The 21,729-nt window shown below is 40.4% G+C and overlaps 1 protein-coding gene across 1 annotated transcript in view; it reads right to left on the bottom strand.

Moving 5' to 3' along the window:
* grik4 (glutamate receptor, ionotropic, kainate 4) overlaps positions 1–21,729 on the bottom strand; it is a 381,843-nt gene that overhangs the window by 10,389 nt on the left and 349,725 nt on the right. The window contains exons 13-15 of the mRNA XM_028464526.1: positions 20,701–20,904; positions 15,616–15,729; positions 2–111 (exon numbers count right to left, since the gene is read on the bottom strand). Of these exons, the coding sequence (XP_028320327.1) occupies positions 2–111; positions 15,616–15,729; positions 20,701–20,904 (428 nt within the window). The remainder of the gene's footprint in view (position 1; positions 112–15,615; positions 15,730–20,700; positions 20,905–21,729) is intronic.

Raw genomic sequence — 21,729 nt, 5'->3', positions numbered from 1 at the left:
CCTGGCAACTAGAAAGAGAACACAGCTAACGGCTAAATAAGCCAGAAGCATGAAGAGCCAGACACCAGGGGAGAAAGGGTCCAGGAATGAAAAGTAGCCTGGCCTCCGTCCCTGAAACACAGTATAAAAGGGACATTATTATCACGTCTTTTGAGAGTAGAACCTTCAATTTCACATTGACAATCTTATCAACATATTAGAACATGGTTCTTTTTAAAGTCAGTGTATTAAAATATTGTATGAAAGATGATAGTAAGCATTGTGTGGGCGAGTTGGCCCCCTCTGCTGGTCCTGTCACTTGGGGTTAGTTTTATTGGGGCTGAGCTTGAACTTTTACCACAAAAACTGTCACTTTGACATGTCAGTGATTGTATACAGCTTTGATAGGGGATGACACAGTGGTTACAGCTGGTGTTTCAGTAAAAGACATCACATCTGAAGTGTTGTTGTTCAACACGCGCCACTGAATCACCAGCCAATAAGGGTTTGATGTCTAATAAAGGCAATTTTTATTCCAAAAACTGATCTCTGAAAAACCATCAAAAACACTTAAGTGACATCAAAAAATTAAGGAAAAAAAAATATTAGATTTTTTTTGTCCCCTAACTAACACTGAATGACCAACATTGGGTTGACAATTAAACACTGCAAAAAATGCCAAAATTTGGTTAAAATTCATTTTGGTGGAACGTACAAAAGGTCTATGAAAAACTATTTAGCTTCTTTAATGTATTTGTAATTCATCTGGATAACAGAATAATTTAAATTCAGTCAATATTTTACAACTACCAAAGGCTTCACCAGTGAGGGCTGAGTAATGTTTGACTTCATGCATCAGAGGGATGTAGCTGTGGTCGATGTGACATAAAGTTGTTGTAACTGATGTTGACAAACCTGTGTGTGACTGTATTAGTATTATGTATGTGTCTGAGGTCACAGCACTGACCTAAAACCTGGAAGTAAAACTTCATAAAATAAACAACAAAGCAGCCAGTTGTTGCACTCCTGAGTGTCGCAGGGAGCACACAGAGAATAGTAAAACTATCTACTATAACCTTATGGCTACAATACACTTACAATTCATTTCAATGGCCACGGTTACATGGGAGCTTTAATTCATCTTTAAAGCGGAATAAAAGTGAATTCCTCTTTCCCAATTAGGTGGCTGGTTTATGCTGTTTTTAATTCCGAATTAAGTGATTCCTTTTTCTTGTAAACAGTTAACACCTAAAGCCGCTTTAAGTTTATTCCAGTTGTTCTGCGCATGTGCAACTGACGGCGATGACACGCTGGGTGACGACATAATCCAACAAATATTTTTGTCCTGGTTATTGTTTTCTGGAGTTTTATCTCCTTTCCGCTTCGTGAACCAAAGTGAGTTATTGTCGAGCTGTTGCTTTAAAACTACAATCAAAATTAAGACGTCTTCTGTGGTTTTCTGTGTTACAGCCAACAATAAAATGTTTGTTGTGGATTTCTCCCTATAGACGTCATCGACATGACACGTCATGTTCGCCCCTGTCTAATCAGACCCAAACCTCAGACCGAAAGCGGAATTAACTAAAGCTGAATAAACCGGTTTCCCATGTAAACCTCAGTTTGGGAATGACTATTTACATGTAAACACAAAGCAGAACACATAACAATTAAAAAAACATCATGCAACCGTGGCCTTTACTTCCATATGACTGGAAGTGTATAGCAAGGCAAGCAACAAATGGTAAAAGACTAATATCTTGTGTATTTCAGCTTTGGTAAAGAAAGCTTACTGTACGCAGGCAGCTTTAAACAGTTATGTATGGGTTTTGATTGGTAACCCACAGATAAAGTGGCTATTAAAGGTTTAGCAGCCAGCAGAGCAGTGGGAATATATGGTGTAATTCCTGATGCTTCATTAACCAACGGCTATTGTCCTCCAAATGAAACTAATTACTGATTACCCACTGTTAAAATGATTAGGTACATGTGCATATTTAGACATTATTGCATAGTTGCATGTATAGCCATTTCCATTGACTGAGTGGGAGAATATTATACATTTACATAGAGATGAGCATCCACCACCATCTTTTAAAGGTTTCAAACAGTAGCTGGTTATTAAGGCCAGTAGGACAATGGGACAGTGAATCTGATCAAACAACCAATCATACGTGTTGCTGTGTCAGTAAGCCATTACCCTCTCTAATAGAAGCACATATTAAAACATTTCCACACCTTTCTAAAGTTACATTGAAGGCAATAACATTGATATATTGGCACACATAATGATTTGAACCAGGAATGTTAAAGTTCATTTAGATTACGGAGCACATGTGGCACAGTTTAATCTGGAATTAGCCAGCCCAACAAAACCCAAACATTATTTTGAAAAAGACAGGAAAGCAAAAAAAAAAAGCAAGTTCTGATGGACTACGGCCAGGCCCGCGGAACCTCTCCACTCCGAATAGCACGTACCACGTTGCCGAGAATTCAGTGAAATGACTCAGTTCCACCGAGTAAAAGGAAAATTAAATTGTGCAATGTAAAATCGTAATCTACGTTGAATTGCCTTTTAAACAACATATAACCCGACTATGTTCCAATAATTTTAGAAATGACCGGAAAAGATCTCCGAGAGGCTCTTGACATCTGCTCATAGAATATCCATGTCAAATTACAGCCCGATTCAACTAACATTAATGAAGGAGTAGTCATTTGAAAAATAAATAGTATATATCCTACTCAAACAGAAGTACGGTTACTTGATTAAAACTGTACTCAAGTTAAAGTACAAGTAAGTCATACATAAAATACTCACGTACAAGTCAAAATTAGCTCAATTGAATAGTAATCACAGTAAAAGTTACTAGTTACTTTTTAAAAATTCCTTTTTTTAAATAAAAATAAAATAAAATAACACCAATTCTAAAACAATGTTTAACAGTAGTTCCACAGTGTGGATGGGAAAATGAATGGGATACATATTTATAGATTTTCTCTTGGTATTCAGAACATCACCAATATTTAATCAGCTGATCCTTGTCCCATCCTCAACATTTTCTGAAAATTTCATCAAAATCCGTTCATAACTTTTCAAGTTATCGTGTTCAGTACACAAACAAACAAACACACAAACAAACAAACACACACACACACACACACACACACAAACAAACTGACATACTTCCGAAAACCGTTTTCATTTTTGAAAGTAATGAAAACATTCCTCTGCCTTTTCAAACTGAACTGCCACCTTTTTTTGTTGTTTTTTTTTTGCAGAGATGGAAAATAGAGGGAGCAAGAGTAGCGCGGAGAAGGCAAGAATTAAACAGAGGAGTCTGGACACAGACGCAGCCAAACGTGCAAAAATTGGCAACTTCTTTCACACTCCTTCCATAGAACAGCAGGATGTTGATGTGCCATTTGTGTTCATCTTATCCTCTGTCAGTACAATCTGCTAGCTGATGCCTACCATGTGACTGGACTAGCCTACAAGTCGCTATTAACACTGTCTGTCACACAAGTAGCCTGTGAGAGAAGTTTTTCAACAGTGAAATTCATAAAAAACAGATCCAGGAGCACTTTGACCCAGAACAAACTATCATTGTCCAAACACATTCTCATGTGTTTGGACAATGATAATGTAATGAAGAAAGTCACAGAGACCAGTGCACTGCACAGGCGTATATTAATGTTTTAGGGTTGGCCACGTTTCTTTGAAACTATTATTATGCAGAGGAAAAAAAGACAACGGCATCATTAGAAAGTTACTGTGAATAACAAACTTGCAGAGAACAGTGCACTAATTATTTTATTCTTTATTCATAAGGATTAGATATCTGTGAACACTAATTTGCTTGATATTTGATATTGCAGAAAAGGACATTGTGATGTTGTAAAGAATAGTGTTGGAGATTTGCCTTTTAACTCATGTTCTCATATTTGTGAAATCTAAGTTGTGATGGAACTGTTTCCTTGCAGAAGAAAAAGAGATGATAGTGTTATTGGAAAGTGCAACACTTTTTATCTTTTAGTTGTTCATTTAATATTTAATATTTTTATTTATTCTTTGATTTCATTTTTAAGGTTTGGATATCTGTGAACACTTATTTGAACAGAATAGATTCTAGATATTGTTGAAAAGGATGTGTTGTAAAGAATAATGTTGGAGATGTGCACTCATGTTGAAATAAATCTACATTGTGATGGAAGCCTTACTTGCACTGAATTGGAAATATTTTAGAAAAATACACTGAACTAAAAGGCTTTACAAAACAGTGCACTATTGTAGATTTAACATGTAAGGTTACAATAAGGTGATTTTAATAATAACAGGTGAGCCGGTCTGAGGCATGAGTCCCACTCAGGCCCTGGTCACATAAAAACGTTCTGTAAGATTTATAACTGCGATTCAAGCGTCCCCCATGAGGGAGAGAACCACGTAAAATAGCATGAAAAATCAGCCAAGCACAAGCGTCACAAATATACGCTCCTTCCAAAAAAGTGCTAAAGGATGTAAAGTCTCCAACAAATCTGTATAATAAGTCATTAGTGAATACCAGAAAATCACATGAGTGAGCATGAGAAATTAAAAGAAACTATGTAATGAAAACAAAATGCAAATGTGAATTAACAGTAAATATGCATTGTGTTGACTTGTATATGAACTGTAAGTATATCAAATATTCATTTCGGCTGTATTATAATGTAGGAATTAGGGATGGGCGATATATCAAAATCCAAGATATATCAAGTTTTCTATTTTGGCGATATAGAAAACTACAATATCGCATAAATCGATATATATATTTATATTGTATAGCTTATTTTGTATCAAAATACTTGTTTTAGGAGTCGCTGCTTTTACTCCTCAGAACAGCATATAAAGCTCAGTTAAATGGATTACTGAGTGCGTCCTAACCCAAACAAACCACACTACAGAACTCACTCACACATGCTGTCCCTTACAGGAGAAAAAGCCAAAAATGGGACATATTGTGCAGCTGTTTGTAAATAAATGTGTCTGTGTGGCATTTTGTATATATAATAAATAATCTACATTTACGGTATATCGTATACCACCATTTTGAGAAAATATATTGAGATATGAGTTTTGGTCCATATCACCCAGCCCTTGTCAACAAAAGTAGGCCTATCAGATTCTCATCACCTAATTTTATTTAGTAAGTGGTTAACAAGTGAATTTTATTTGAGATTTATTGTACACCTGTATTAAAAAATAAATGGACCGTAGCAGGAAAATGAATATATTCCATATTTTGAAATCCAAAACTTGACAGGTATGTATAAAACAGATGTTTTAAAGTTTTGTGTCTGTTTTGGTGCGGTGCACTACGTTTAATCTGGTTGTAATAATTTTCTCAGTAATGGTTGGGTGCAGAAATGTAACAAATTACTTTATTTCTTTAAAAAAGTACTTAACTCATTCAGTGCCAGCCATTTTCAAAATTTCTACCCCCTCAGTGCCAGCCGTTTTAGAGCATTTTGACTAATTTTTAAAGAACCACAAAATATATTATCCTATGACAATCTGAATTCTGACACCAGATTATGAACTTTGTTTAGAGCTTGTTTTGTTCTTCTGTAATCAGCAGTTGAATAGAGGCAAGTTTCACACAAATCGCCAGTTTGTGACAAAAAGATGAGAAAAACGCCTTTTATCTATTAGTGACTTTGAAGCAATTTTTTTTCTCCTTTAGTGACACTTCAACATTGGTTTCCTTCTATAAAACTAGAAACGCAACAATGAGACCGGGCTTTTGATGGCAACATTATTATCATTTTTCTATCTATGTCAGAGTTGAATGAATTTCTGACTGTATTTTGGCGTTCCTCCCTTTTTTTGATCATTTTCTCTCACCATCACGACACTCTCAATAGTCTACTTAGGTTCCACACATGCTCTGGTGGAGTGTGAGCTGCTGGGAACTTCAGCATTAACACTCGTAGCGCCATTTTCTGTCTTGTAAACTCTTTTCCTCTCCCTCTGAGCTCTGCACATCACGGGTGATCTCTCATCCAAAGGTGTGCTGCTGCCACCTACAGGTCACCAGTTGGTCACTACATCATTGTACAAGTTAAATATTCACCGGAGAGCTTTGTCACACTGTCTCCCAGCAACCCCAGCCGAAAAACACAATTCACGTCTATAGAAGTGAATGGCACTCAATGAGTTAAGAACAAGTAGAATGACTGATTTAGAAATATATTAAAAAAAGTACAAGTACCCATAACAGCAACTCAATTACATTAACGTGAGTACTTGTAATAAGTTACTTTCACCTCTGGATACTGCATAGAAATCTCAGAGAATCCACCCAGATCACAATCATTCAGACAAACATATATTCTACTATTTATTTAGCAGCAATACACAACATGAGCAGTAATGGGATGTGCTTAATACCACGATTACAAGCCCGCTTCCTTCACTATAACGCCACCACTGCCAGGAGCTAAATAGGTGATAAATGTGTATCCTGTTTTTTTTACCCTCCATCTAGTTGGGCTTTTGCAGGGATCAATGTTCCTTAATACATTTATAATCACTTACATATTAGCGAGGTGTAGTGTAATAGGAGAGGTGCAGAAATAATCAAAGGAGAATGAGTTTCAGTAACATTTTCAGCCCGATCCAAAACAGCATGCTAGTTTTTCTGTGGCAGTCAATTTGTAGAGTGTAATAATGAGAGGGAGGATGAGAATAGCTGTTTCAGTCTAGAATAATGCTAACAGTGACCATTTCGTAACGTGAGGTCAGTTTTAGTGCCAAGCTGCCTCTCACAAGCACTGACAGTATTTGACTAACAGGACTAAGTGCTGACGAGAGTTTTCCTGTTTGCCGGTACAGGCAGGTGCATGAAGCTGTGCTTTGCAAACACAATGCTTTTCCTGTCCACACACGCAGAGTTTATTCTATAATTTCTATTGTGAATATGAATAGAACGGCAACAAATGGGGAGTTTCCTGCAGTGAAGGTGCAGGAGAACAAGTTAGAAATAGTAACAGTGGGAAAGTTTAAAAAGAGACAAAGGAACAGAGGAAAAGTGGGAGTCATAGTGCTTAGAAGGCTCCCCTCTGCATCTGGAACACACACACTTTAAGCATCAATGACAACATAAGGTGTTGAGTTCAGACAGACTCACTAATGAGCATGTGAGGTGCAGAACGGGTAATAATAGAAGCATTAAAAAATATCTCACATTTTCACTCAAGAAAGAGTTTTTTTTTTTTTTTTTTGGGAAATATATCTGATTAAATTCAAGCGAATGAAATACTCAGAGCTTTAGCTTAATGATCACCCAGTGACGCAAAAACTTTTCCAACCGAGACATCCGAGGTAGTGTTTTAAAAAAATGGCTTTAATAAAATGTTCAGATCCACATTTTATCGAATAATAATGTGTGTTAGGAATTAGTATTCTGCCAGCAGATAATTATTGCCGACTCTCACTTGCTTCTCTCACCTCTGAGGGTAATTCCACATTCTTCCGTGCATTGTTTTGATTTTTATCGCGTCAACTTTATGGTTACTGTTATCGCACTTAACAGTTTCTGTATAGTTAAAATAGACGAGCACTGAGCTGCTAAGAAGTTAGTTTTTGTTTTGTTTTTTACCTCGTAGTGCTAAGGAAAATATACAACGAACAAAAATGATCAAACAAACAAATAAAGAGCCACGAATGTGCAATTACTAATTAACAGAATAATAATGAATGTCTTAAAGCACTATTACAGGGGTTAGCTATACCAAAAGGTGAATAAACGGTGGTTGCAGCTTGTCACAATAGTGTACGGCTTCATTAGCTATTTAGAAAGTAAAGAACGAAAAGCTGTTGAACTAATTAAACATCATCTCCCCCGTTTTCATTCTACGCAGGATGTTTTTATTGGTTGTTCTGAGCATGAAATAACAAGACATTTTTTTTTTGTAATACTGTTGATGTTTGGCGTTAAACTTTATGTGATTCAAAGCATTTTTCTTTTTTTTTTTACGCACTACTGTGAAAATGAACTATATTCATAGGCGGAGTTTGAGATTCTTGCCATAGAATGAAATATATAGAACTTCTCCAGATTCGCGCCAACAATGTGTGTAACATACAATAATGCAAAAATTATTAGTAACATAATTGATAATGTTGATGACAAATATTTGCGTCGACGCGGCGTTTAATGTTGGATATTTATGATAAAATCAGGCCAGCGGCCGCTTTCTGCTTCATTTTACCATGCATGAACTACTGGGGGCAGTGTCGCTTCATCATCTACATTGTGAAGAAGAATTGCGCAACAGAAGAGCGCCAAAAAAAATGTGTATTTTTAAAAGAACAACAAATGAATTCATATATATTTTGTACAGTCACTGTTAGGGGTGTAACAAAATAGTTAACTCACGATACGATATAACAATGAAAAAAAAAAAAAATCCCAATAAACATTTTTGTATTTCACTGCAAAAGCGTGAGACAGTGTGAGAGCTTTTAGCGTCACAAATAAGGATTGAAAATAAATGTACCAATGTAACCCTGAGTTCTTATTCAGTTATGTATGCTGAGGCTTTTTTTGAGCTACTGTATATACACGAGTGTATGCCCTTTTCGGGGGGTCTCCTCTCTTGGTGCTCAGAATCAGCTAGGATAGACTTCTACACATCCGACACAGAATAAACAAGGTATAACTCAACTACTACTACTCACAGGATGCTCATTGATGATGTTTCTGTACCATTCATTCCAGAATGTTACTTTCTAATACAAGGCAGATATAAAACCTCGAAACATTAAAAACTTGAGCACAACTGAAGACGTGGGGGGACGAATGTCAGTTGGGTTCCAAACTGCAACCTTGTACAGGTGGTCTCCTCTTTTGATGTTAGAGGTTGAGTCAGTGTGAAAATGACAGGCTGTCAGCAGCTTTTGGTGGTTGTGTGTTTGTGTTTTAAATCTTGTCAGCAGCTGTCTGCCCTGTCAGTCATTGTCAGCGGGTCAGACGCTGTACGTGTACAGGAAGCCATGGCGCTGGGCACAGAGGCAGAAGGATGTGTGACGACTGTCTGGGAAATACACAGCGATTGTGGCTAAGGTAATATATACTGTTTGAAAGGCAAAGAAGGCAACTAAGAGGATTGGAAACTTTAAAACTAGGACATAAAGAAAGTTGTTGTTGGTAAAGTAGTTGTAGGCACCAAAATAGGACAGCACAAAAAGGTGGATGTGTATGGTATGCTATGGAGAGGCACCATAACAGGGTGGTGGGTAAATTCACATATCTGGGCCTGTCGGGTGGGGGCCCGGCCCGTCTGCTGATGGCTGGGCTACCGTGTGGGGATCGGGGGGTGCGGTTGGGCGTGGCGGGGCGGTGGGTCTCTGGGGGGTGTGGAGGGGTGTTGCTGGGGGCTCCCTTTGCGGGGTCTCTCCGGGCGGTGCCGGCCTGGTGGGGCGTGGGGGTGCCCCTTCCCTGTGGCTTGTCTCGTTTCCTGGTTGCCTTGGGGGCGTGCCTCGGGGCGTGTGGGTCCGGGGCGGCCTGCCGCGCCGGTGTGGGGGGTGCCGGCATCTGCGCCGGGGTTGGGGCGGGGTTGCTTGGCGCTCCGGGGTGGTGCTCTTTGCTGGGGGGCGGCTCTAGCTGTTCCGGGGGTTGAGGTCAGTATCGGCCACTTGGTAGGTCTGTCCTGCTATCTGCGGGCTGGCAGGTGGGTGGGTTCTGCGCCTTTGGCTGGGGGCTGCTGCTCCGCATCGGTTGTGTGCCGTTGGGGTCCCTCTCTCCTGTGGTGGCGGCCGCCGGTCACTCTTGCGCTAGGGGGGGCATTGCCCCGTGGCCTGCGCTGTCCGGTGGGGGGCGGGACCTGGGCAGCTGTCTTTGTGCCGTCTGGGGCTGCGCGGTCTTGCTGGGTTGTGGCCTCTTCGTGGGCTGGGGGGGGGGTGCCCCCCACGGAGGTCTGGCCCGGGGGCTTGCCTTGGGGGTTCCCTGTCCTGCGGTGGTGCCCTTTGGGTCCGGCGGGTCTGGCCGGCCGGCTGGCCGGTCCTGGCAGGGGTCTGCCGGGGCGGGCGCCCTGCCATACCTGCAGGTGCGGCCCCGGGTGGCCCCAGCTTGAACGGCGCCCGGTGAGCCGGGCTCTGCGGTGTGGCTGGGCCCTTTGGTGGGGGGGGGGGGCGTTTGGAGCGCATCGCGCCGGCGGCATCAAGAAAAGGTAATCTGGCGCGCTCTGGGGTGCTTGGTCGGTGCGCCTGGGGGCTGGCGGGGCAGCTTGCAGCATCCCCTTGGTGCCCTCGGCGACTATGGGCGTAGTTGTCGTCCCTGGGGGTGCTGCTCTCGGTGCTGCTTCCGTTCTGGGTCCTTCTGGCCTGGGGTCCGGACCCTGCTGGCTCTGGGCCCACCGGCGGGCGCCCGCCGGCTGCCCGTTCCGCGCGGCTCTGGCCGTCTGCTGGGCGGGGGCCTTGGCTCCTCTGCTGGGGTCTCAGGCTCTCTGGGCCCTTCCCTCGGGGGGTTGGGTGCTTGGGTGTGGGTGGGTGGGGGGGGCTGGATGCTGGCGGGGGGCCTTGGGGTTGGAGGTTGGGTTCGGTAATAAAAGATTTCTTACCCTTCCTTAGGGAGGGCTGGTAATGGTCACAATTAAGCAATAAAATAAATCAATGTATTTTATTGCAATAACAAAATATGCATTGCTGTCTCATAATGATTGCACTTCCTGTGGTGTTGACCTTTGACAGCATGTGCAGACAAGAAAAAAAAAAAAAGAAGATGACAAGAGGCACGGTCGCCCAAGGTAGGCTGTCTCTATCGTATAAAAACTGTAGAAACTATGTTAACTTTACTTTGATTGCAGACAACCATTTAATAGAGGTTTGCTGTCTTCCTAAGATAATTTTGGGGGATTAAGCAAATCACTGAATGAAAAAGAAACCATCTGGAGGTGGGAGCACAAAGGGCGAAACAGGTTTTATGACTTGCTTTTATTATCTAACAAACATAACAGTAAAGAGTCGCCTCCTATTGTGTCCCTCGCACACACTTTCCCTTTCACCGCCCTTGTTCTTCCACAACTTGTTATTACTCCAGTCTCTCTCTTCATCCTCCGTGTTTCTCTCAGAAGATTGCCTGCCTGGCAGAAGGGTAGCTGAAGGAGCTGGTGAGGTTATCCAGTCAAGGATTCCACCTAGTCATTCTGGCTCTTTGGTATGCAAACCACACTGATGTCCCTGAAGACGCCCGACATGAATACCGTCTCAGTGAAGGAGACTTCCCATTGTCATCTCAGCTCTTACACTCTACTGGTCGCTTCTCGCCTTTCATTTCTGAAACTCTCCTCTCTCCATCCTCTTGGCTTGCTGTCTTTTTTTTTTTTTTTTTTAACCCGTTTTTTACTCATTCTTTTTCATGTTGCTTTCCTTCCCGTCTGTCCCTGCTTCTCCCTCACCTTCTGTCTTTTATCAGGAGCTCTTTGATTCTGTGTGCGTTTCTAATTGTGTTGAAGCAGATGCTGTCTGCTGTAACGGCTGTTGAGAAGGCCACAGGGGTGATGTGTGCAGAGCGGATGATTTGGCCGAGGTCATGGGGTTATAGTCATAACATCCTGATGCTTCCAGGGCTCGCCAGGTTGTTCTGGCATTATGTCTGTGGGATTTGTAGACGAGTGCGACTGCTTCTTGCATGCACTGTGAGCTTCCTTGTACTATTGGATAATGCGTGGGTGCTGACCTGCCAGAGCTGATTGCACAGTGTTGTCCAAGGGCACATGTGGTCAGAGAGTCAATAACACTGTACCCTCTGGGTATCGGCTGAACTTAACTCAGCTCTGTTTAGCACTAATTGAGTCCTCCGCCTGATTAGGAAGCAATATCTTCACACAAATACACACACACACACTTTATAACTGAAACAATTACTTTAGGATATGACCAAAATGAGACAGATTCAAACTGGGGATGCATTATTACTGCAGCAGACATAGTGAACGTGTTCAAAGTGAGAGTTTCTACAGGGTAAGGTTGACATTAGCTTTAATCGTGGTGAAAGCTCGTGACTCAAATGCGTGATTCAACCCTGAGGTGACACATCATGCCCCAGTTCCTATTTGATGTGTGTGTGTAAAAGCAAACTGCTCGTGGTTTATGGCCTTAAACCCCCATGCATGTTATATAGCAATATCATCCCAATATTAAAGTAACATATCGAGTAACGAGCCGCAAATTCCCAAGCCGGCCGTAAAACATCAGCATAGTTAAGAAAAATGAGAAGTAACCTAGACATGAAATGCTTTTCTTCTGCAGGCAGGATGAAAGCCATCTGAGAATTGTTCCTACATTTTGTTCATGCAGAGTCAGTGCCCCAGATATGTTACAAAAGAAATAGAAAGGAGAAAAAGCATAACTTCCTCCAGAGAATTAAAGCTCCGGTCTTTTCCAAGCAAAGCGTGGAAATTGTTGAGCTTGTAATGAAGTGGAGAAAATTACACAATAATTGGCTGAGTGAGAGTAAAAACTGAGTGGGACAATTAGTGAAAATATTTGTATTGTAAGGATACCTTGTTTTCTTATAATACTATAATATATAATGCTCACAAATGGATTCAAAAGCCCCATTCGCATGGGATTAGTTTTACCCAGGGACCAAATGCGATTTGTAATAATTGCCGAGAATGTCGGTGATGTTAATCCCGTGCGAATCGGCCATGTCAGTAATTTGTAAGGTGAAAATTCCCCCACAAATTACCACTATATTTTGCTGAACTCCGAGTTCCTGTGATGATACTAATTCAATGCCAATAGGCGTCTCTGTGATTTGGACAGAAATGGGCAGGATCTGAATCCGTATACCCTACGTTCTTTGAGTTTTCTGATCCTGCTCATGTTTTCATTCAGTCTGTGGATGTTTTAGCTCGTAAAAAGCCGCTCACGTTTATGTTTTGGTTCGCGGTGTTACGGTCCAAATAGTATGCAAATAAACAGGTGACTGACAATCAACTGTGAGGCTGGTGTGAGGAACAATAGATGTTAGAACTTCTACGATTTGACACTTTTGCTAACAGCAGCCGTCAACACACACGGAAGTTGATCATAAGAAACAAGGAGGTCCAGTAGATTCATTACACCACCTCTGGTTCCACATATATGCATGTTTTACATAACATCCATTTTTATGTTTTGATTTATTTATGTATTAATAACGTTTCAATTCACCAGTAATGTGACTCATGCGTTTTTTTTATGTCCGGACTGGGAGCAAAAGTCCACCCAGTCACCAGTTTATCTGGATACTATTTGGACCGTAACACTGATCGGTAAAGTTGGCAGATATTCACAGATTCAGACTTCCAGTATCAGTAACTCTTTCATGAAACGTCATAGACACAAATTACACCTCTGCCATCAGTGTGAGTTGGACAACATGATACAAGATCATTTTTTATCAAACGCAGCAGAGTATAAGTCAGTCTGTGTGTTCCCTCTGCGTGGTGAGATTAAAACATGACGCTTTCGTACTAGTTTCTTCGTAAATATCCAAATATCACACAAACAGAACCAGATCTAATTTTAAAACAGAAAAACACTGCTTGTTTGTTTTTTTGTTTTCCTGTTTCTAGTTTTAAATTAAAAAAACAAAAACAAAAAAAACAGTCAGTTTTTTATATTTTTTAATTTGGTTTACGCAGCGCGTTGACATCATATCTGGGAGATGTCCGTAAATGCTGACGTTGGTCATTTATTTATTACATGTGGTCCCTAGGTAAAACTAAGCCCATGCGAGTAGTGCTATAGATGTGTAATAACATACATCTTTCCATCCCACCCACATCTTCTGTTTTCCAGCTTGTGGCGTGCTGGAAATTGTTAGCACATTTCATTAGTTCCCCCAATATTCTTTATTTAATAAATCAAAAATATCCCCTCGACCGTGAAAAGGAGCAGGCGGGTTGATAATGGATGGATGGATGAAATGAAAATAGGATTTTCTTGCTTACTTAAAGGTGTAATGTACTGAAATAATTTAACCAATGCTGGAATAAGCAAATTACTAAGATTGAGTCAAATGAGCGCTTGATTCAAATCTCCATATACTGCTGGCTTGCAAAATGTTTGGCTTCACCTTCAAAGAGCTTGTTTTGGAAGTAGCTACATTTTTACAAATATCCAAAAAGAGGGAATAACTGTGATATTTCACTTACAGATACAAAGAGACATAGAACTCCATATAAAAACTGAGAAAAAAGAGGAAATGAGATTAAAAGGTCAATAGTAGGAGAGTAATTTATCCCCAAAAGGCATTTTTGTTTTATCGCATTCACCATTCGTATTGATTAGACTGAATTTTTCATTTAAAGTTTGAAATAAGCAGCCGACCATCTTGTAGAAATCACTGAGCCCCAGATCAATAGTCTGTGGATTAAAACTGAGTGCTTTCACAGAAATTCAAATATTGAATTTTTGAGTGCGATAAGGGAGTGCGCAGAACCGTATCTGTGACAGTGCCACGGGCATCGGGAAAGGAAAGAGGGCATGTGGTTGAAAAAAAGGAAACGAATAAAGGAGAGGCACAAAAACAGAGGTACCCTTTATAAATCTACCTTTTACACACTTAATACTTGTGACATACAGTAATAACAATTTTGCTTTTCTCTTTATTGCTCATAGAGCTTTTGGCATCTGGTCAAATCTATTACATTTTTTGTGTCTGCCATGCGAGTCCCTGTGGGACTTTGGCTTCATATCATCTGGTCATGCTGCCACCCGCCTGCCTGCTTCCCACTTAGAGGTCATACACCACCAAGCAGCCCATTTAACACTGCACCTGCTGCGAGCATCGATTGATTCTTCCCAACTGTTGGCGCTCAATTGAGTCCCTCAGTGCTGCACCAATTGGTGCTGTGAACAGACAATAGAATGGGGAAATGAAGGGAGGTTTACAAAGGAGAGAGGAGAGCCAGATACAATGGGATTGTGGGTAAAAAGCCGGATGGGATTCTACAATCATGTTAGCCTTTGCACTCGCCAGAATAACTGTGGAATATGGCCGGAGTCACAGCTGGCCCTGGTGTGTCACCTTGGGTTTTGAGGGTTGACTGGTGATTAATTGGCTCGTGAATGCAAATATTGGCTCAATTCCACCTGCAGCGCTTTTGTTTTTTGTGTTTTTGTTTTCTTCCGCTCAGGCTTGCAGAGCTCGGAAAGCGTTGCTTGTTTAAAGAAGATGGCCAAGTCGCAACCTGCGAGCAGGGACAAAACAACCGTGACTGCTACATTCATCAAGAAGTTCACAGCATAAAACGTTTCCTCCAATCACCATCTGGTGCAGACAGAAGAGCACGCCATGTTGAACAGAAGGAGAAATGTGCAAACAAAAGGGAAGCTAATAGAACTGGACAGTGCTGGAAAGGGATAGAAAGCAAAGTTTTAAGTAGCAAAAAACCAAAAAAGATGGGCAAGAGAAACAATTTGGACACTAAAATGCACAAAAAGAGAAGAAGCTAATTGACACCGGGCACTGAGCAAAAAAACAAATACCCTGGATAGTCAATAAGCCTTTAGCCTCCATTAGACATGAGTTAAAGCCTGCAGAGGAGTGTGTGAGCATGTGTGTTGACGTGTGTGCACGGAGGACACGGGGGGTGATAACTCACCAGGTGGACACGGTACATGATGCTGATCCCGAGGGTCATGAAGGGCTTGGAGAAGTCAATCACCTTCTCACGCTCTGCTGTGATGGTCAGGCCAGCCACAGCAAGGTCAGCTTTCTGCAACGCAAATCATAACAGCCCGGAATCAGAAAAAAAGCATGCGGAACACAGCAGAGACTAATCACCCAATTATTAATTACATCACTCATCATCTGAGCCCTTAATATAAAAGATTACAATGACATAAGCAGTGGGTGACTGGCAGCTAATTTTCTCATAATGCCCCCCCCCCCTTTTTTTTTTTGCAGTACTGTCTTTGTCCTGGAGAACAACGATCTGCAGTGGTGAGGATAATCCACTAATAGCACAGTGTGCAAGTGTGTGCGCAAGTATGTGTGAGTGTGTATGGGAAAAATCATGTTACTCTCCAGGATGTCAAAACTAATCACTTGACAAAGCAACAAATGGTGAAATGCACAGAAATGGTGGATGGAACCATGATAGCAGACCAGTATAAGTGCAACTATAGGGTATTTTACATCTCCCTAAGGAGCGAAGAGTGAAAGCAGCCGTGTAGTGTGTTCTGTCTGTCTGCTGCAGGGGAGCTAAGAGGATTGGGGAGGACTGGCAGGGGAGCTCGACTGCAGCGCTTCAGATGCCACTCACAGCGTGTCTGTGTCAGAGAAACGAAAGTGACAAAAGAGAAATTGTTTGCCACAGGACGCTACTTTTCAGATGTGTCGTAAAAATGCACGAGGTTGTTCTGTAATTACTTTGACCTTTATGATATGTTTGAAACCAATCATCTCTTATTAGCAGTTCTTAGGCTGTGCTTTTAATTAGTGCATCTTTAAAACGTCTACCTCTTTAACCTCAACGAGACCCCACACACAGTGGACTAATGTCCCCCAGCCTCGCAGGCGCTGACCCTTTATCATAAGCTGTCCTTTGATTCTTCTTTTCTCTTTTTTATCTCCCCGAGTTGTTTGAAAAATCTGATCGGTTGGACGTGGTTGCCAGAAGGAAGCCACGTGTTGGAACGACCACGAAGGCAATTTAAACAAAGAAAGTCACTGATCCTTTGAAATATGAACACATGGCTCTAACAGCTACTGAAATATTCATATGGCAATGGAATATTAATATTGATTCCTTGATTTCTGAGTCTGCCTGCTGTTACGCCTTCTAGTGAGAGGTGGGAAAAGGCGCAGGATAAAGCTGCGTATTCAATATTGCATCATACCTGTTTCCACTTGCATTCGATCATATCATGCTATACCAGGATAAAGGGCAGAAGGAAAAACTGTGTAGTGGGAGGAATGAATTAAACATGACCCTCTGGGAAGTAGCATTTGACTTGTAGAGTTTATCCGTTGGAGATGCAGCACCGCGGCGCACTTCAACCAACACACTGTGCTCCAACTTTAGTTGGGATTCTTCATCGTCCACACAAAGAAACATGTATGTATACATGTTTTTCATCTGAAGAACGCAGATAGAAACACAGGTGCTGCATTTCTGATAGAAATCATGGGTTTTATATTCTTCCAGCTTATCCTCCTTCAAACTCGTAGCCATGACCGTTACTCCTTCTCTTTTGATCTGCTATCTTTTTCATCTGCCAAAGCTTTTGGCCAAATAATCCCAGATCCCAAGCCTTTCAGCGCAAAAGTCTCTTCAGAGGTTCCAAATCCTGTGACAAATTCCTCCCAAGTGTATCTTGATTCTTTCCTTGTAAACACATCATTCTAAGGGTTTTGAAAGAAACACATGTTGACTGCCACCATAGCTCTTCTGAAGGTCAGCCTTTCAACTCACAGGGAGGCGAAGACTGTGACAATGACAAGAGCAGGAGCTTAATGCTTCACATACTTAGTGGCTTTCCAAAATATTAAGATGGATGACTATTTAGGATGGACTCCACTTTCTGCTTTCTTCATACCACTGCTATAATTTCTATACTTCTATACTTCACACTTTTTGACCTGATGAAATATAGCCTTAGTGAAACAAATACATGACATTAAAATGTATTATGTTTTTAATTAAAATGACTATATAACAGTAAAAAAGTTGAAAATATTCTTGAGAAATGAATTTAGTCTGAATTTACTTTTATCAGCTCTGCCAAGGACGTTATACATTCACCTGCATTTATTTTATGTTTGTCTCTAAGCAAGATTACAACAAAAGTACTGCATGTACAAAATTTTAACCAAAGATAGACCTTATGCCATGGAAGACTTGATTACATTTTTGAGGGGATCCAGATCAGTTTTAAAAAAAAAAATCTCTTATTATCGGCAAAATTTCCAAAATTAATATCTTGCTTAATAACTGCCATTGTCTGACAAAGTGGATATTTGGCGCTTAGTGGGGGCGTAAATCACCAGCTTCATCACGACAAGATACAATGTCGATGTGTTTGGATGACGATACGATATTTGCCGATATCACAAAGTCTGTCACGATACGATTTCGATTTGATTCGATTCACAAGCCTGCGATCAATATGTGATATCATATGCCCATCTCACACAATCATTTACATTTATATCAACTCCCAAAAAACATCTAAAACATGATTTGACCATTTTATTTCTAAGGTCTTGCAGGTGTCAGGCATTAAATAAACAGTATAAACACTATTCTGTAACATTTAACAAAGTGTTAGAGTTTGAATTGTGTGAGTGATAAAAAGTATCTAGTAGTTTTACTATGGTGCAATACGTTTTTAATAATACAAAAATGTGGCTTTAAAAACAGTTGATTTCACTGTAACAAACTGTTACCAGATGGAGAAAATAGTGTCAATGGCGTGTTATCATAAATAATATTATCAAACCGAATACTGAAATGATCAGATGGGTTTTTCTCCTTCACTCCTCGCTTTGCAGAGCAACAATGTAAACAACGCAGGTTCAGTGCCGCTCGAGGGTTACTTCCGCGACTTCTTTGTTGGTGTTTTCTAGTGGTTGGCTCCACATTCAGGCAGCGGCAGAGGGTCATTACTCGTCGGCGGCTGCATAATACTGTGTACAAATGTGGGTTGCAAGGCTTTGTTGTTGCGTGGCATTTGCTACGTTAGGCCACCATCCCCGCACAGGAAATGGTGGCACGGACGCACAGAAATGCTATGTGAATTTCAAAATAAAGGTGTATCTTAAAGATGACGATGTTTATCGATGTTTTCATTGTGCATCGATGTAATTGGATCGTTAATGAATGAATCCATATGGATCGATGTATTGTTACGCCACCAGCGCTTAGTGGAGGTTTGTTGTTATCTTCTTCCTTTTTCTGAAATTGGTGTAAGAGTTTACAGAACATGACTAATCTGTGTAGGAAGTTGTGTATTGGAAGGTCTGTGATTACAAACACATGTAGGTAGAAGGATCTCGACAGCGTGTCAGGACACAGAAGAAGAGAAGATGAAAGTACCATTTTGTTTTAATACAAAACTAAATAAGTGAATAAAATATCAAAATGTCGGCTGTTACGCCGGAATTATACTGTGACACTCTCTCTCTCCCTGTCCTCCATCTTTCATCTTCTAGCAACTCCCATTTCTGCAGGTGACTTCTTGTTATGAATATTGAAGCACTCTCAATTTGTGATTAACATTCAACAGGAGGCGGTTGTTTATATTTGAAGTACCGCTGAGTCACATCTGATTTGGCTGAAAAAATCCTAAAGATGTGAGGAAAAACAGCATGCTTATTAAGTATCTTTTTCTGATATTAAATAAAAAAAACAGTCAAAACATAAATCACAACACGGATTGTAACAACAAGTCTCTTCAACACATTTTAACAAGTAAGCATTAAAAAAAAAAAAAAATCTAAAATAAAAATAATGAGTATAATTAAAAAGCGCTAATCATAGGATATGATTTATACTAAAACAACTGTTGGTATGTGTACATCTGTGTTTATCATCTAAAGCATCTCCTTAAGGTGCCTCTTCAAGGCATTGTAGATCTTACACACTAGAGGTAAACTTAGATACTTGAAACAAGATGAATAACTATAACAACAGCAAAGGAAACATCCACCCGAACAATCAATCCATCCCTGCAAGTAAAAAAATAATAATTAAGGTTCAAAACATCACCCTACAACAGACATAGGTAACTGGCGGCCCGGGGGCCACATGAGGCCCTGGATCTAATTTTGTGCAATCCCCAAAACAAATCCCCAAAAATTGAATTTCAAGACGTTGGAAGGATAATACACAAAATAACTTTCCAAAACACACAAATTAACAGCAAATTGCACATAGTACACAAAAAATAATTCCTAAAAAAAAACCCACAAAATGGCAACAGAGACAGACAAAACAACCACTTAAACAAACAAAATGACAATCAAAACACAAAAAATAACAACACATTACACAATAGCGCCAAAGATGCATGAACAGTCAACAAAATTACACAAAATGACAGGAAAATACAGAAACAACAAAAATACATAAAGTGACCGCAAAAACATACAAATTAACAACATGCAGAATGACTGAAAACGACAGAAAAATACAAAAAATTACAGCAAGAACACAAAAAAGAACAAAATCACACAATGACAAAACAACAAAACCACAGACAAAGACAACACCCTTTCACCCTTGTAATAATACTCAGATCTATCATTATTCGAATGCTGACATACTGTAAATGTTGATAATGTGGCCCTCGCCCATGAGATATAATCACATTGTTGTGGCTCCCGCTGTGATAGAGTTGCCTATCGCTGCCTGACAACAAAGACGTGTGTGCTGGAACTGCTAAATGACGTTTGGTTGTATTTTGTTGGATTTTATTCATCTGTAACAGCCGCCTTGTTCCAACCTGGAAGTTTCTCTCTCCATGAGGGAAAACAGTTAACATCCACTATTTGTGTTTCACTCACTTCGTTTTCATCCAATCCAATAGTTTGAGTCAAGTTAATTCAATCCATTCAATTTGATAGGATTTGATCCAATTTGATTCGATTGACTGGATTCGAAGTTTGCAGGCTTTCTGCCAGTTTACAGTCAGTGCACATTTAGTCAGGCTACAGTCAGTGCACATGGATATAGGCTGCATACCCTTGAAATGAGCTCGCCGACCATGCCAGTCCATGTTCCATTGGCTCCAGGAACACCGTAGACTCCGTCTCCCACCAGCCGAATGCGATACTTGAATTTGAGAATATCTGCCAGCTCCTTCAGCATGTCAACGCAGAAACCCTCGTATCGGTCATTTCCTTCGAACGCTTGGTGGTTCTGCCTCAGCATAACATAAGGATTTTCCTGTAAAACACCAAAGATTTGCATGTCATTACACATCTTTGATTTTCTTCAAACAGTACAGCAGTTCAGAAAAGTGACAGGAGAAGAAATAAAAAATATGAAATGCCTGCGATTCGTTCACGTCTTGGGAAACATTTTATACGAGTCTTCTCATATAACAATGAAATGCGCTTTTAGAATTTAATGTGATTGCATTGGAGAAACAGTTGGAAGATTTTACAATGACAGAATTAAATGGCCACGTGTCCTTTTGAGGTCAGATTAACTATCAATATTACAGCAGTCAATATAAACTGAAACAAGGGATTTGGAAGTATAGTTAGAAGAAGAAACAGCAGATAAAGAGGACAGAAAGGGAAAAGTTATGTGTATTTTGGACAGTTTTGTGAATAATAAAAAATATGTTTAAAGAAAAAAAGTGGTGTTCTGTAGCACTCCTCTTGTATTCAGTTATGGAAAATAACTGCTTCCAAGAAGGGGAAAACAAAACCAAAAATCAAACTGTTTAATCTTCAAGCTGCTACCCTTGATAAAGATTTAACCAATTTTCCACAATAACCTGCATTGATTTGGAGCAGTATTTAAAGCTGCAGTATGTAGAATTCTCTCTTTGCTCCTTTTCAAAACCGAAACCGAAACTTTGCCTTCCTTACCGGTATTTTTTGTTAAGGTTCTTAGCAATTTTTTTCTCAATAGCGACTAGTGACAAATGAATGGACTGATCTCAGCTGCCAGTCGCTCAGAGCAGAGTGACAACCATCACTCTGCATCCAGACTGTAAATTTGGTTTCACTGATTTCACCTTGACTAAGCTTCTCTTGGGTT

This window comes from Gouania willdenowi, chromosome 13 (genome assembly GCF_900634775.1).
Source record: "Gouania willdenowi chromosome 13, fGouWil2.1, whole genome shotgun sequence".
NCBI lineage: Eukaryota > Metazoa > Chordata > Actinopteri > Blenniiformes > Gobiesocidae > Gouania > Gouania willdenowi.
Note: the sequence above shows the minus strand (reverse complement) of the source record. Positions and strands in the feature narration are given on the sequence as shown.